This window comes from Pseudophryne corroboree, chromosome 9 (genome assembly GCF_028390025.1).
Source record: "Pseudophryne corroboree isolate aPseCor3 chromosome 9, aPseCor3.hap2, whole genome shotgun sequence".
Taxonomy (NCBI): domain Eukaryota; kingdom Metazoa; phylum Chordata; class Amphibia; order Anura; family Myobatrachidae; genus Pseudophryne; species Pseudophryne corroboree.
Window position 1 is genome coordinate 252,709,411 of NC_086452.1, and position 17,149 is coordinate 252,726,559.

A 17,149-nucleotide genomic window follows, 5' to 3' on the forward strand; every position below is an offset into this window, starting at 1 on the left:
TCCACGGCTCAAGGCACATATGCTAAATAAAACAAAACATTTAAAAACATATATAAACACTGTAGAGACGAAAAAGTATGTATAATACCTATTACTGAGCACTGTTCTAATATCAAATACTTGGATTGCTAATCTTAATTAGAGCAAACATCACCATCTTTAAGGATACATCTATGACAATCTAATATTTAAACCACAAACGATGTAATTAGGCTACTACATAAGACTATTCCAGCAGATCTTCTCATTTAAGCAGCGGGGGGCCACAGTATCCAATCTCATTATCCATTGTGCTTCGAGAATTAGTAGTTGTTTATTTCTGTCATCTTCTCGTCGATTGACCGGTAAATGGTCAATAATCATGTATCTGACACTGGTTAGTGGGTGTCCGCGTTCCGCGAAGTGATTGGCGACAGGCTGATCGCTACTGCCGCACGCAATGGCCACTCTTATTGCTGATCTATGTTGAGTTGCCCTCTCTTTAAAGGGGCGTATGGTTTTTCCCACATAATATGATCCGCAGGGGCATCGTATAATGTACACTACATAGGGTGTAGTGCATGAGACTGCATGCTTGATCGGGATGTATTTACCACTGTGTGGATGTCGGAAAGCCTTTCCTATATCCATATGACTACACGTTGTACAATGGATACATCTATAACACCCCCTGCGGTATTGAGTGGTTTCAAGGCTCGGATGATCTGTAAAGCCTGTAATATCTGTGCGTATATATATACATATATATGCTTTTTTGAAGGGGGAGCTGCTGTTTTTCCGCATAATATTGACGGAACAATACAACTTTATGGTTCTTGCAATATTATACTTTAGAGAGCCATTCCTATGCTGCCCACAGAGCTCCAGATCTTCTGCAACATACACTGCGCAGGCCCAAACTGTGACTTGCATATGCAGTCACATTGTCCAATCATCAAGGAAGATGACTTTTGTCAGTAAAGCCATCAGGATATTGCCAGGTCAGCTGTTTTCGCAATGGCTGTTATGGTTGAACCTTTTAATTACATACTGAAAAATACATTCTTATTGTTGTGATTTGAGACAAAATTATACTTTATATTGTAAAAGTCAGATCATCTATACCTTTGCCCTCTAAAGATATAGGTCGGGATGTACTGAGCATTGCATCCATGATTCTGCCACTTATCGGGTACATATATTGGCAATAATAATAATGCCAGTATATACCTAGAAATGAGATTCAAATTGCAAAGTACAGATCTTCCGGTAAGAGCTGTTCTTTGCGATCATTGGACTCCCAGGTTTAGGACCTGGGGGTCCTTTGCTCATGTAGTGAGATGCATGCGTCGCGGGGAGGGATCTCAGGGGGAAATGCGAAAAAGAAGCCCATAGTCTTCTATTGGCTAACGCCACCAAAAGATGGCGTTGCTCACCGGGTCCATGCATTCCGGAGCTTGGTACATAAGGGAATGCAGTAAAAACTCAATTTTCTGAGTTTTGGACACATTTTCAAGGTTAATACATCCCGCCAACAATCAGATACAATATTCAGGGGCACCACTTGGACATACCACAAATGGTATTACAACAGGTTGTCTTAAGTCTTATCAACTCCTGTAAATAATGAAATCCAGCCCTTGGCTATATTATGTACATATAATACATACATTTTATATGGGATTAATATGATTTGTTGTTATTTATGTCAACAATCATGACACTGACTACCTGCCATTATGTACTCAATGTTGAAGCCTAACCTAAAGCTGTCCTTAAAATTTGTATTGTTGACATTTTGACTATACAGACATGTCATGTCGACATTTTAACAATGACGACACAGTGCAGGTGACTTGTTGGCATAATAACCAAGTCGACATGGTAAACTTCAATTTTGTGGTGTTGACATCATTCTTTGGTACTAGCCAGTGCCTCCTGAGAAATGTACCTCACCGCATATCTCTGGTGTAATGTACAGTACTGAGGGGCAGATGTATTAAGCCTGGAGAAGTGATAAAGCAGTGATAAGCGGTAGGTGATAACGCACCAGCCAATCAGCTCCTAACTGTCATTTTTCAAACCCATAATGATTGGCTGGGGCGTTATCACCTTCCACTCATCTCTTCTTTATCACTGCTTTATCAATTCTCCAGGCTTAATACATTTGCACCTGAGTACTGTATTGCTGATGCTGAGGGAAAGTTCCGCAGACGTTGCTCATACAGTAAATTGCTTACTGTGCACGTCACAATTCCCCTGTTCTCCTTTCACTTTACAACTCCTGGATACTTGTGCTTGTATGATCCGTAGTGAACATTTCGTGGATATGAACTGACAAGAGAATATATTATGGAGTGCCTGTGACATGCCTATGAATGGGAGTCATTATTAAAGGATGACTTAAACCTTGCTTTCCGCATGCCTGCAGACTGGCTCGTCTCTACAAAAACCTTGAGCCCCCACTGGTGCACTCTCATGCTCTCAAATTTCAGCTCCATCCCCCCTTGCAGTGCTAGAGGAGTCCCTGCTCCCAGAACACAGGCAAGGCAGTATGCGGATGGTCGGCCAGCTGCATGTAACATGGCTGCAGGCAGGGCTGGCTACACGTCCTTGCTGCTGTGTTACATTTCGCTGATATGTGCGACAGGAGAGGAGCTGAGTATTGAAGAGGAAATTCTTCCCGAGTCTTCCTTGCAGAAGCCCAGCGTCCTGATTGTCATAATCGCCAGGAACGCTGCACACACACTTCCCTACTTCCTGCACTGCGTCGATAACCTGGACTACCCCAAAAGCAGGATCGCTATCTGGTAAGATAACGTAGTTATGTACTAAAACAAACAATTCCCATTTGTCAGGCCCAGCTTCCATATAGATGTGTACTGTTCAGTTCTGTCTCAGTCCAGTTGGGATCTTATGCTAATGTTGCTATGTGTCATTACGTTGGGGAATTGTCCAATCCACTTCCATCAGTTATCATTGCGGAACAGTATATTGTACACTATTATTACAACTCCGTGCCAACATATATTGTTGGCTTTTTAAGATTTCCATTTGTTAGCAGACATTTATCACGCTACCTAGGATATGCTATAAGCCAGTGACTGTAGGCTAGTTTTTTGTGTGATCATCACCAACAGACATGCAGCTGATAGTTTACGTATTGGAAAATTGTTTGCTTAGGTTGATGAATTGGGTTATGTTTTGATTATTGTATACTATTTTATTTGTTAGTGGTAAACTTGCCATATACAGGCAATAAGAAGTGGTACCTCTAAATAATGCCGCCCCACTTAAAGATAAGCTGTAGGTTGTGCTGAAGCCTACCACAGTTCTTACCTACAGTATATCGTTTTTGTGGCTCTTGCAAATCAGATTTATACATTTCATTAAAAAAGATCTGCAGGTGTAGTATTAACTGACTGTCCAGCAATAAATCAGTTTATTAATTAAAGTATGAATTAAAGTGGGTTAATTTGCTCTCTGACATCACATTGCTAGGTAATGTTACAGTGAGTTGCTTTGTAGTAGTGATTGTTGATGAGGAGGTAGTGATGTAAAGGTGGCATACCTACTTTGTATAAATATAGCAGTAACAGAATCCATACAATGCCAGACCAACACCCATACAAAATCCATACAATGCTTTATATGACAAAGTGCTGCAATAGATTCTCCAGTAATTCTCATTCTAATAGGAAGTACACACGTAGCGATGTGTGCTTAAATTCTAAGCAATTTGACTAGATTGTTTAGAAATGAAGCACACATCTCTCCGTGTGTATTCCAATACCGACTATCGCTGACTCTAGATTGGCCTAGGTAGATCGCTCACAATGTAGGTAGATTGCTCACTTCACCGCTGGGTGAAGTGAGCGTCCCCACCTGCCCCCCGTTCCCACCTTGCTCAGCACACATCGCGCTGTGTGCTAAGCGGGACAGAGATGTGTGCTGAGCGTTCAGGGAGAGGGAGAGGGATAGGATCAGGTACTGGGGGGGTTGTTAACCATAGCTGCCACCCACAGAGGGTTAGGGTTAGGGGAGGGGGGTTAGATATACCCCCTCTGACATCTTCATTATTGGGATGCCGCTTCGGTCATGTGACTTCCGGCAACCCGACCATCGGTATTACATACCGAACCAGTCCAGTCATATGCTCAGTATTTATGGCTTACATTTAGTGCTATAAGTTGTCGCATAAACATTGTGCTTGCTTATACAGTTATCCCTTACCTCTAACTAAAATATGAACTATTTTATTCAAAATAGATACATATATATTTTATAGATGAGATATATATATATATATATACACACAGTTGTGCTCATAAGTTTACATACCCTAGCAGAATTTGTGATTTTCTGGTCATTTGTCAGAGAATATGAATGATTACTCACAAACTTTTCTTTCACTCATGGTTAGTGGTTGGGTGAAGCCATTTATTGTCAAACAACTGTGTTTACTCTTTTTAAATCATAATGACAACAGAAACTACCCAAATGACCCTGATCAAAAGTTTACATACCCCAGTTCTTAATACCGTGTATTGCCCCCTTTAACATCAATGACAGCTTGAAGTCTTTTGTGGTAGTTGTGGATGAGGCTGTTTATTTTCTCAGATGGTAAAGCTGCCCATTTTTCTTGGCAAAAAGCCTCCAGTTCCTGTAAATTCTTGGGTTGTCTTGCATGAACTGCACGTTTGAGATCTCCCCAGAGTGGCTCAATGATATTGAGGTCAGAAGACTGAGATGGCCACTCCAGAACCTTCACTTTATTCTGCTGTAGCCAATGACAGGTCGACTTGGCCTTGTGTTTTGGATCATTGTCATGTTGGAACGTCCAAGTACATCCTATGCGCAGCTTCCGGGCTGATGAGTGCAAATTTTCCTCCAGTATTTTCTGATAACATGCTGCATTCATCTTGCCATCAATTTTGACCAAGTTTCCAGTTCCTTTGTAGCTCACAGATCCCCAAAACATCAGCGATCCACCTCCGTGTTTCACAGTAGGAATGATGTACCTTTCATCATAGGCCTTGTTGACTCCTCTCCAAATGTAACGTTTATGGTTGTGGCCAAAAAGTTCAATTTTGGTCTCATCACTCCAAATGACTTTGTTCCAGAAGTTTTGAGGCTTGTCTCTGTGCTGTTTGGAGTATTGTAAGCGGAATGCTTTGTGGCATTTGTGTAGTAATGGCTTTCTTCTGGCGACTCGACCATTCAGCCCATTTTTCTTGCCTCCTTATTGTGCATCTTGAAACAACCACACCACTTTTTTTCAGAGAGTCCTGTATTTCAGCTGAAGTTATTTGTGGATTTTTCTTTGCATCCCGATCAATTTTCCTGGCAGTTGTGGCTGAAATTTTTGTTGGTCTACCTGACCGTGATTTGGTTTCCACAGAATCCCTCATTTTCCACTTCTTAATTAGAGTTTGAACACTGCTGATTGGCATTCTCAATTGCTTGGATATCTTTTTATATCCCTTTCCTGTTTTATACAGTTCAATTACCTTTTCCCGCAGATCCTTTGACAATTATTTTGCTTTCCCCATGACTCAGAATCCAGACACGTCAGTGCAGCACTGGATGAAAGATGCAATGGTCTTTCAGGAGTCCAGAAACTCACTGACCTTTTATACACACACACTGATTACAAGCAAACAGATCACAGGTGAGGGTGGTTACCTTTAGTAGCCATTCAAACCCGTTTGTGTCAACTTGTGTGCATCTTATCAGGCCAAAATCTCCAGGGCATGTAAACTTTTGATCAGGGTCATTTGGGTAGTTTCTGTTGTCATTATGATTTAAAAAGAGTATACACAGTTGTTTGACAATAAATGGCATCACCCAACCACTAACCATGAGTGAAAGAAAAGTTTGTGAGTTATCATTCATATTCTCGGACAAATGGCCAGAAAACCACAAATTCTGCTAGGGTATGTAAACTTATGAGCACAACTGTATATATATATATATATATATATATATATATACACATACACACTGTGTGTGTATATATATATATATATATATATATATAGTAATAGCTGACCTTACAATGTACTGTATACTAAGATATACATTATTATTATTATTATTATTATTATTATTATTTATTTGCATTATTTCTTATCCTTATCTCTGATGACATTGACATTTGATGCATAATGAGGGTCATTCAGATGAGGTTGGAGTAGCTCTGTATGGCAATGCGGCAGGAGGCGTCTATTACAAGCAGACACCTCCTGCTGCTGCAGTGATCCGACCTGTGTGTCCTAGGATGCAGCATCAGATCAGTCACTCACCATTGGGCAGCTTGCAGCACCCATGGTGACGCACAAGCCGTCCATCTCAGAGGTCAGTAAATCTCCATGCAACCACGGAGATCCCTGGCCTCTTCCCTCCCCCTAAATGGCGGTGACACGCCTCCATTTGGAGAAACGAAGGCTGCTGACTCCTCCTCCCCGCCCCCAAATGGTATCAGACTGTCAGTCACTGACAGTCTGATGACTTTCACCGTCCAATGTTGCAGGACATGTGCATACACAAAATGCCGATTATCAGTACTTTGCTGCATGAAAAGCATCTCCATCCACATCTTAAGAAACCCCAGCGTCAGGTGCTGTACAGGGTTATCTAGTTGTTTTTAGAAGATGACCAGATGCCATTGTGACATACTGTAAGGAAAATGAAGGCATCAGTTCTAGACACTTTCAGGTGGATGTATCAAGCCTTGGAGAGTAATAAAGTGAATTTGCACAATACATCTCCTCTTTCTTTGCTTACTCTGCAGCCAACAAGACTGAATTTTCTATATATAATAGTGACAGCTTTTCTTTAATCATGTTTTCTCATTACAAAACTTATACTCCTTTCACACTGCACAAATAACCTGGTATATTGCTGGGTTGATGCTCATCGATGTACCTCGTGAAAGGGGTAAGTCCCAAATTCCCCGGTCGCCTGACCCCGTGTTTCAACCAGGGAATAAAGAAAGCTTATTCCGGCGTTATTACCGGGTCAGGTGCAGCGAGAACTGGTAACCCGGGTCAGTACGATACGGGACCTGTTCACACTATGGAGGAGGCGGCATGAAAATGATCTCATCTCCAAGTGCCGCCTCCACACCCGCCACCGATGGCAACCCGACCCGGCATATTGCCGGGTCATGTTGCCATACTGAAAGGGGTCTCATGGTGGGTCGCACCCGGGATGGACCCCTGTACAATTCCCTGGTGCGACTCGCATTTGCAGTGTGAAAGCGGTATTATTCATATGCGTGGCAACTTTTGCCTCTTAGATTTGCTATGTTTTATGGGATTGTTTTTAAAATTAATATTTTATAAATGGTTTTGCATTATATTGAGATAAGTGACATCATATTATATAACCCTGTATATTTCCTATACAAAAATTCCACCCAATGAGTGTCACTGGTAGTCCTGTGCTTCCTAGAGTTACATCATAAATGAAAGAGGTGGCGTTTGATTGTAGCAGCTGTACATTTAGTGATGGTATGTACTGGGCCATATCTCCAGACGCCATAGGACAAGCAGGACAATTACCATGGGATGGCATGGTGAAAATGAATTGTGCCTTTCTCTGACGTCCTAGTGGATGCTGGGACTCCGTCAGGACCATGGGGAATAGCGGCTCCGCAGGAGACAGGGCACAAAATTTAAAAGTTTGACCACTAGGTGGTGTGTACTGGCTCCTCCCCCTATGACCCTCCTCCAAGCCTCAGTTAGGTTTTTGTGCCCGTCCGAGCAGGGTGCAATCTAGGTGGCTCTCCTAAAGAGCTGCTTAGAAAAAGTTTGTTAGGTTTTTTATTTTTAGTGAGTCCTGCTGGCAACAGGCTCACTGCAACGAGGGACTTAGGGGAGAAGAAGTGAACTCACCTGCGTGCAGGATGGATTTGCTTCTTAGGCTACTGGACACTAGCTCCAGAGGGACGATCACAGGTACAGCCTGGATGGGTCACCGGAGCCGCGCCGCCGACCCCCTTGCAGATGCCGAATAGAGAAGAGGTCCAGAAACCGGCGGCAGAAGACGTCTCAGTCTTCATGAGGTAGCGCACAGCACTGCAGCTGTGCGCCATTGCTCTCCGCACACTTCACACCAGCGGTCACTGAGGGTGTAGGGCGCTGGGGGGGGCGCCCTGGGCAGCAATGTAATATACCTATTCTGGCTAAAATATATCACATATAGCCCCTGGGACTATATGGATGTATTTAACCCCTGCCAGGTTCCAAAAAAACCGGGAGAAGAAGCCCGCCGAAAAGGGGGCGGGGCCTATTCTCCTCAGCACACAGCGCCATTTTCCTGCCCAGCTCCGCTGCAAGGAAGGCTCCCAGGACTCTCCCCTGCACTGCACTACAGAAACAGGGTAAAAACAGAGAGGGGGGGCACTTATTGGTGATATTTATAATATTTGAGCTGCTATAAAGGGAACACACTTATTAAGGTTGTCCCTATATATATTTATAGCGCTTGGGTGTGTGCTGGCAAACTCTCCCTCTGTCTCCCCAAAGGGCTAGTGGGGTCCTGTCTTCTATCAGAGCATTCCCTGTGTGTCTGCTGTGTGTCGGTACGTGTGTGTCGACATGTATGAGGACGATGTTGGCGTGGAGGCGGAGCAATTGCCTGTAATGGTGATGTCACCCCCTAGGGAGTCGACACCAGAATGGATGGCTTTGTTTATGGAATTACGGGATAGTGTCAGCACGCTACAAAAGTCGGTTGACGACATGAGACAGCCGGCAAACCAGTTAGTACCTGTCCAGGCGTCTCAGACACCGTCAGGGGCTGTAAAACGCCCTTTACCTCAGTCGGTCGACACAGACCCAGACACTGACACTGAATCCAGTGTCGACGGTGAAGAAACAAACGTATTTTCCAGTAGGGCCACACGTTATATGATCACGGCAATGAAGGAGGCTTTGCAAATCTCTGATACTGCAAGTACCACAAAAAGGGGTATTATGTGGGGTGTGAAAAAACTACCGATAGTTTTTCCTGAATCAGAGGAACTGAATGAAGTGTGTGATGAAGCGTGGGTTACCCCAGATAGAAAACTGCTAATTTCAAAGAAGTTATTGGCATTATACCCTTTCCCGCCAGAGGTTAGGGCGCGCTGGGAAACACCTCCTAGGGTGGATAAGGCGCTCACACGCTTATCAAAGCAAGTGGCGTTACCGTCTCCTGATACGGCCGCCCTCAAGGATCCAGCTGATAGGAGGCTGGAGAATACATTAAAAAGTATATACACACATACGGGTGTTATACTGAGACCAGCAATCGCCTCAGCCTGGATGTGCAGTGCTGGCGTGGCTTGGTCGGAGTCACTGTCTGAAAATATTGATACCCTGGATAGGGACAGTATTTTACTGACTATAGAGCAGTTAAAGGATGCATTTCTTTATATGCGAGATGCACAGAGAGATATTTGCACTCTGGCATCAAGAGTAAGTGCGATGTCCATATCTGCCAGAAAGGTGGACCCCTGGATCCTGCAGGTAGTATCTCAGGGTTACAGGTTGGAATTCGAGAAGTCCCCTCCTCGCCGTTTCCTAAAGTCTGCTTTGCCAACGTCTCCCTCCGACAGGGCGACGGTATTGGAGGCCATTCACAAGCTGTATTCTCAGCAGGTGATAGTCAAGGTACCCCTCCTACAACAGGGACAGGGGTATTACTCCACGCTATTTGTGGTACCGAAGCCGGACGGCTCGGTAAGACCGATTCTAAATCTAAAATCTCTGAACCTGTACATACAAAAATTCAAGTTCAAGATGGAGTCACTCAGAGCAGTGATAGCGAATCTGGAATAGGGGATTTTATGGTGTCCTTGGACATCAAGGATGCTTACCTTCATGTTCCAATTTGTCCTTCACACCAAGGGTACCTCAGGTTCGTGGTCCAAAACTGTCATTATCAGTTTCAGACGCTGCCGTTTGGATTGTCCACGGCACCCCGGGTCTTTACCAAGGTAATGGCCGAAATGATGATCCTTCTTCGAAGAGAAGGCGTCTTAATTATCCCTTACTTGGACGATCTCCTGATAAGGGCAAGATCCAGAGAACAGCTGGAGGTCGGAGTAGCACTAACCCAAGTAGTGCTCCAACAACACGGGTGGATTCTGAATTTTCCAAAATCCCAACTGATCCCGACGACACGTCTGTTGTTCCTAGGGATGATTCTGGACACTGTTCAGAAAAAGGTATTTCTTCCGGAGGAGAAAGCCAGGGAGTTATCCGATCTAGTCAGGAACCTCCTAAAACCAGGAAAAGTATCTGTGCATCAATGCACAAGAGTCCTGGGAAAAATGGTAGCTTCTTACGAAGCGATTCCATTCGGCAGATTCCATGCACGAACTTTTCAGTGGGATCTGCTGGACAAATGGTCCGGATCGCATCTGCAGATGCATCAGCGGATAAAATTGTCCACAAGGACAAGAGTGTCTCTGCTATGGTGGTTGCAGAGTGCTCATCTGTTAGAGGGCCGCAGATTCGGCATACAGAACTGGGTCCTAGTGACCACGGATGCCAGCCTGAGAGGCTGGGGAGCGGTCACACAGGGAAGAAACTTCCAGGGCGTGTGGTCAAGCCTGGAGACGTCTCTTCACATAAATATACTGGAGCTAAGAGCAATCTACAATGCTCTAAGCCTGGCAAAACCTCTGCTTCAGGGTCAGCCGGTGTTGATTCAGTCGGACAACATCACGGCAGTCGCCCACGTAAACAGACAGGGCGGCACAAGAAGCAGGAGGGCAATGGCAGAAGCTGCAAGGATTCTCCGCTGGGCAGAAAATCATGTGTTAGCACTGTCAGCTGTGTTCATCCCGGGAGTGGACAACTGGGAAGCAGACTTCCTCAGCAGACACGATCTGCACCCGGGAGAGTGGGGACTTCATCCAGAAGTCTTCCACATGATTGTGGTCCATTGGGAAAGACAAATGGTGGACATGATGGCGTCCCGCCTCAACAAAAAACTGGACAGGTATTGCGCCAGGTCAAGAGACCCTCAGGCAATAGCTGTAGACGCTCTGGTAACACCATGGGTGTACCAGTCAGTGTATGTATTTCCTCCTCTGCCTCTCATACCAAAAGTACTGAGAATTATACGGCAAAGGGGAGTAAGAACGATACTCGTGGCTCCGGATTGGCCAAGAAGAACTTGGTACCCGGAACTTCAGGAGATGCTCACGGAAGATCCGTGGCCTCTACCTCTAAGACGGGACCTGCTTCAGCAGGGACCGTGTCTATTCCAAGACTTACCGCGGCTGCGTTTGACGGCATGGCGGTTGAACGCCGAATCCTTGGGAAAAAGGCATTCCGGAAGAGGTCATCCCTACCCTGGTAAAAGCCAGGAAGGAGGTGACTGCACAACATTATCACCGCATTTGGAGAAAATATGTTGCGTGGTGTGAGGCCAGGAAGGCCCCGACGGAGGAATTTCAACTGGGTCGATTCCTACATTTCCTGCAAACAGGATTGTCTATGGGCCTCAAATTAGGGTCCATTAAGGTTCAAATTTCGGCCCTGTCGATTTTCTTCCAGAAAGAATTGGCTTCAGTTCCTGAAGTCCAGACTTTTGTAAAAGGAGTACTACATATACAGCCCCCGGTTGTGCCCCCAGTGGCACCGTGGGATCTTAATGTAGTTTTGGATTTTCTCAAATCCCATTGGTTTGAGCCACTCAAATCGGTGGATTTGAAATATCTTACATGGAAAGTAACCATGCTACTGGCCCTGGCTTCAGCCAGGAGAGTGTCAGAATTGGCGGCTTTATCGTATAAAAGCCCATATCTGATTTTCCATTCGGACAGGGCAGAACTGCGGACGCGTCCTCACTTTCTGCCTAAGGTGGTTTCAGCGTTTCACCTGAACCAGCCTATTGTGGTGCCTGCGGCTACTAGCGATTTGGAGGATTCCAAGTTGCTGGACGTTGTCAGAGCATTGAAAATATATATTTCAAGGACGGCTGGAGTCAGAAAATCTGACGCGCTGTTTATACTGTATGCACCCAACAAGCTGGGTGCTCCTGCTTCTAAGCAGACGATTGCTCGTTGGATTTGTAGCACAATTCAACTTGCACATTCTGTGGCAGGCCTGCCACAGCCTAAATCTGTCAAGGCCCATTCCACAAGGAAGGTGGGCTCATCTTGGGCGGCTGCCCGAGGGGTCTCGGCATTACAACTCTGCCGAGCAGCTACGTGGTCAGGGGAGAACACGTTTGTAAAATTCTACAAATGTGATACCCTGGCTAAGGAGGACCTGGAGTTCTCTCATTCGGTGCTGCAGAGTCATCCGCACTCTCCCGCCCGTTTGGGAGCTTTGGTATAATCCCCATGGTCCTGACGGAGTCCCAGCATCCACTAGGACGTCAGAGAAAATAAGATTTTACTTACCGATAAATCTATTTCTCGTAGTCCGTAGTGGATGCTGGGCGCCCATCCCAAGTGCGGATTGTCTGCAATACTTGTACATAGTTATTGTTACAAAAAAATCAGGTTGTTATTGTTGTGAGCCGTCTGTTCAGAGGCTCCTACGTTTGTCATACTGTTAACTGGGTTCAGATCACAAGTTGTACGGTGTGATTGGTGTGGCTGGTATGAGTCTTACCCGGGATTCAAAATCCTTCCTTATTGTGTACGCTCGTCCGGGCACAGTATCCTAACTGAGGCTTGGAGGAGGGTCATAGGGGGAGGAGCCAGTACACACCACCTAGTGGTCAAACTTTTAAATTTTGTGCCCTGTCTCCTGCGGAGCCGCTATTCCCCATGGTCCTGACGGAGTCCCAGCATCCACTACGGACTACGAGAAATAGATTTATCGGTAAGTAAAATCTTATTTTTTCTCTATTGCACCCACTTTTAGCCCAATACATTTATGGTCATGCTTCAAAGTGAATAAACAGAGGTGGTAATGTGCATACAGAAAATGAAAGATACAGTAGTCAGGATAAAGCACTGCCTATAAACCCTTCATTTATTGGTTTGCCCTAATGATCTGCTTGGCTCGCATTAATGTCACTGAAATTGACTGAATTTATATTTTATAATATTCTCAATTGGGACTGCGTTCTGGCCGCAATGTACATAGCTCCAAAGAGCATTGGTTAATGCCAACTTCAGGGAAGACATTCTTGCAGGAGAGGGATCTTTGCAATCCCTCTTCAGCAGCCTCTGTTCTTTGTAGCTATTTGCAAAATGGCAGTACCATGCTTGCCCAGTGTCAGAAAAGTCAGTGAAATGATAGCTGTCAATCATTTCAGTGCCAAGATCTTTCCGGAGCTGTCCCTGCAAGATCTGTTTGATACATTGGTGTGATATTGAAGTTAAAAATTATAATAATCAGTGGCAGATTTTACCTAGGGGTTGCAGCCCCCCAGTAAAATCTGCCACCCCCAGTGAGTCCATGCACAAGTAGTGGCTTTCCATTGAAAGCGCTACCTGCCAATCACACAAAGGACAGGCAATCCCAGGGGAAGGTATTTTCTTCCTTTGGAACTGCCAGTCCAGGTTGCGATATATATCTGTTTCATATCTCAAATGCCTGATCCCACCTGGGAATTGGAAACGGGTCCTTCCCGGGTGGGTGCCGGCATTGGACCATAACAGCTGCCATAGCAGCGAGGGCATGGCTGGAGGTGGCGCTAGGAGATGAGCTCATCTCCGCGCCACCTTTCCCTATGTAGTGAATGGGTCCCGGGTCGCATCAACCCGGCAACCCGTTCACACTGCCCCTGAGCCGATATTCAACCCGAGAATAACCATTCTTATAACCTGGGTTGAATTACCGAGTCAGGTGACCCAGGAATTCTCCATGGCCCCTTTCACATCGCATAGTGACCCGTGTCGACTCGGCAATGTACCGGGTCGATACCGGGTTATTTGTGCGATGTGAAAGGGGTATAACAGAGAGAGTGCTTCCAATAGGAAGACACTCTGTGTTACCGTCAGCCCTAAGCGACTTCTAGGGGTTGCAGCTGATGCAAGGGCAGATGTCCTAAGTCTTGGATAGTGATAAAATGGAGAGAGATAACCAACCAATCAGTTCCTAGCTGTCATTTTTCAAACATAGCCTGTAACATGGCAGTTAGGAGCTGATTGGCATGAGAAACGGTTGTTGTGCTCATGCGGGTCTTGGAGCCTGCCAGATCCGTTGTGCAGGAGTCGGGACTGGGGCCGTTGTTTATGTGCATGGTCAGGTCCCAGTAATAAAACAATAGGCATTTGGGGGTCTATTTACTAAGCCTCAGGTAGAGATAAAGTGGATGGAGATAAAGTACCAGCCAATCAGCTCCTAACTGCCATGTCACAGGCTGGGTTTGAAAAATGACACTTAGGAGGTGATTGGCTGGTACTTTATCACCGTCCACTATATCTCCACCTGAGGCTTAGTAAATAGACCCCTAAATCATTGACATTTGTACAGTGCATAGACCTGCTTTCCATTAAAATCATTGACCTTTTCATAATGCATAAGCCTGCCATCAAAGAAATGAAAGAGCATTATAAAGTTTGTCTGCTGTCCACATTTTTGCAGAAAAACTTCTGTTTCATTGCACAGCTGCATAGGCGTGTGCAGCTAATTTTATTAGGGGGTGCACCGCCGGAGAGGCGTGTCGCACAGCGCAGGAACATGTCTAGCACTATTTTACATTCTGTCAGTAAAATCACATGCCTTAATCTAAATTCTCCGTAGTTCCTAATAATACAAGTAAATATTATACACCCCAGACAGTGATCGCAATAAGCCCAAAAAAAAGTGGGTCCCAGGGACCCCTCACTTTTAAAAATTGGGGTCCTGCCTGTCCTTTTTTGGGTTCCATCGAAATAAAGGTTCTTATTAATCTTATTAATGATGCAAACATAAAACACAGACTTGATTTTGACGCTACAAAAGTGTTGCAAGGGGAAGGAGGGAGTGACAGTGCTGCTGGGCTGTGCAGCATACAGGACACTCTGCAACAGGGCTTTAACTAGACATTTTGGTGCCCTTTCGCAGAAACTGAACTGGTTCTACCCTTCCTATTATGTGAAGAAAGGAATGGACAGTGCGCGCCGAAGGCGCGCCGCAAAAATTTAGGTTCATGTTTTCGTGGAGAAGGGGCATGGCCACATCATAGTAGTGCCGCTTGTACACATTGCACCAGGTAGGACCTCCTATACATGTTATACACATTGCGCCAGGTAGAGCACGTTACAAACATTGCACCAGGTAGAGCATGTTACGCACATTGCGCCAGGTAGAGCACGTTACACCCACTGCGCCAGGTAGAGCACGTTACACCCACTGCGCCAGGTAGAGCACGTTACACCCACTGCGCCAGGTAGAGCACGTTACGCACATTGCGCCAGGTACAGCACATTGCGCCAGGTAGAGCACGTTACACCCACTGTGCCAGGTAGAGCATGTTACACCCACTGCGCCAGGTAGGGCACATTACACCCACTGCACCAGGTAGAGCACGTTACACCCACTGCATCAGGTAGAGCACGTTACACACATTATGCCAGGTGGAGTACGTTACACACATTACGCCAGGTGGAGTACGTTACACACATTACGCCAGGTGGAGTACGTTACACACATTACGCCAGGTGGAGTACGTTACACACATTACGCCAGGTGGAGTACGTTACACACATTACGCCAGGTGGAGTACGTTACACACATTACGCCAGGTGGAGCGCGTTATACACATTGCGCCAGGTAGAGCACTTATATAAAATAATCCATCTTTCAGAAGATATGAGGTAGTAATGTACATTGATAATATGCTAATGCCATCATTCAATACAGTAGGACTAAATAACATTAAAAAAAAACCACTTAGATTTCTAGGTGACCAGCACTATGTTACATCAGTGATAGTTATGGTAAAGACACTGCAACAGCAAGGTTTTCAGGAACACAGTGTAATGTATAGGGATTTTCTGCTCCCTCAGAACAACTCACACACTTTGGAGGAAGGCACTGAGAGAGGGGTGCTGAACGGGAGCGGGCTGAGACTACCCTGCTGTGCCGCCTCCCGCTGGCCGGTGCTGACCCCGGCGCTTAATAGCACTGCAGACCGTTCTTCTTTCCATCCCCCTGATTGTCCGCCACGGAGTACTGGGCGGACGCCGCTCACACTCGGACCCGCTGATGCACAGGCCGAGCTGCAACGGGGGGGGGGGGGGGGGCGCTGATAGCCGCCACTGCCAGTTACGCGGCAATACATGAAAGCGGACACGGAGCAGACAGAAGGGGGTGGGGCCGGTGAGGCTAAGTGGGAGGTGCCGGCAGGAGAGGGAGCGGTGTGCGCGCAGAGCAGACAGTGAGGGGAGGCGGGAGTAAACATACTCTCGATCTCCTCCCCTTCCAAGTTCCTCCCTCTGCTGCCGTGGAGACAAAAACTGACTGACAGCACAGGACAGCGCTGTTAGTCAGAGCGCGTCCTGAGGGACCCAGCGGTTTTTTATTTTTGAGTCCCCACCATCAATAATGGGGTAAAATACGCGCCATAGCGCGTTTTTGCGATCACTGCCCAGAGAAATAAAATGAAACATTATGCAGTGACCTCCGGCCAGTACTGATTGTCCGCTACGGCATAACCCTGAGTCCTAGCTGCCGCTGCACCCTATCGCTGCTTACACTTCTCTAACCTATCCCTGACCCAGTGGCGGAACTAGAATGGTGGGCCTAATTGCATATGCATTCCCCCCACCCCACACACACCTCACCCCTTGCACCCCACCCCCCAGCACCTACACCCTGATTTTGAGTAGGCCACTCTGAAAAGTACAGGAGATTTAGGGGGCCGAACATTTAAGTTTTAACATAACATAAATAAAGTTTAGAATTTACACGTGTCAGAGCCACATTTGCCATTTTCTATGCCATTAGACCCCTCCTCCACAGGACACCAGCATTTGTCACATATGTCCCCATGCTCACCAGCTACTGACAGTAGTGCCCCTTATTCACATTATGCCACACAGCATGAGTCAAAATGCATATTCTGCCAAACAGTATGAGCTGAAATGTACATTACGCCACACGGTATGAGACAAATTCACATTATGCCACACAATATGATCCAAATTCACATTACACCACACAGTATGAGCCGAATTCACATTACGCCACCTAGTATGAGCCACATTCACATTACGCCACACAGT

The 17,149-nt window shown here is 45.8% G+C and overlaps 1 protein-coding gene across 1 annotated transcript in view; it reads left to right on the forward strand.

Moving 5' to 3' along the window:
* The first annotated feature begins 2,325 nt into the window (after positions 1 to 2,325).
* COLGALT2 (collagen beta(1-O)galactosyltransferase 2) overlaps positions 2,326 to 17,149 on the forward strand; it is a 265,169-nt gene continuing 250,345 nt past the window's right edge. The window contains exon 1 of the mRNA XM_063940210.1: positions 2,326 to 2,789. Within this exon, the coding sequence (XP_063796280.1) occupies positions 2,401 to 2,789 (389 nt within the window). The 5' untranslated portion in view covers positions 2,326 to 2,400. The remainder of the gene's footprint in view (positions 2,790 to 17,149) is intronic.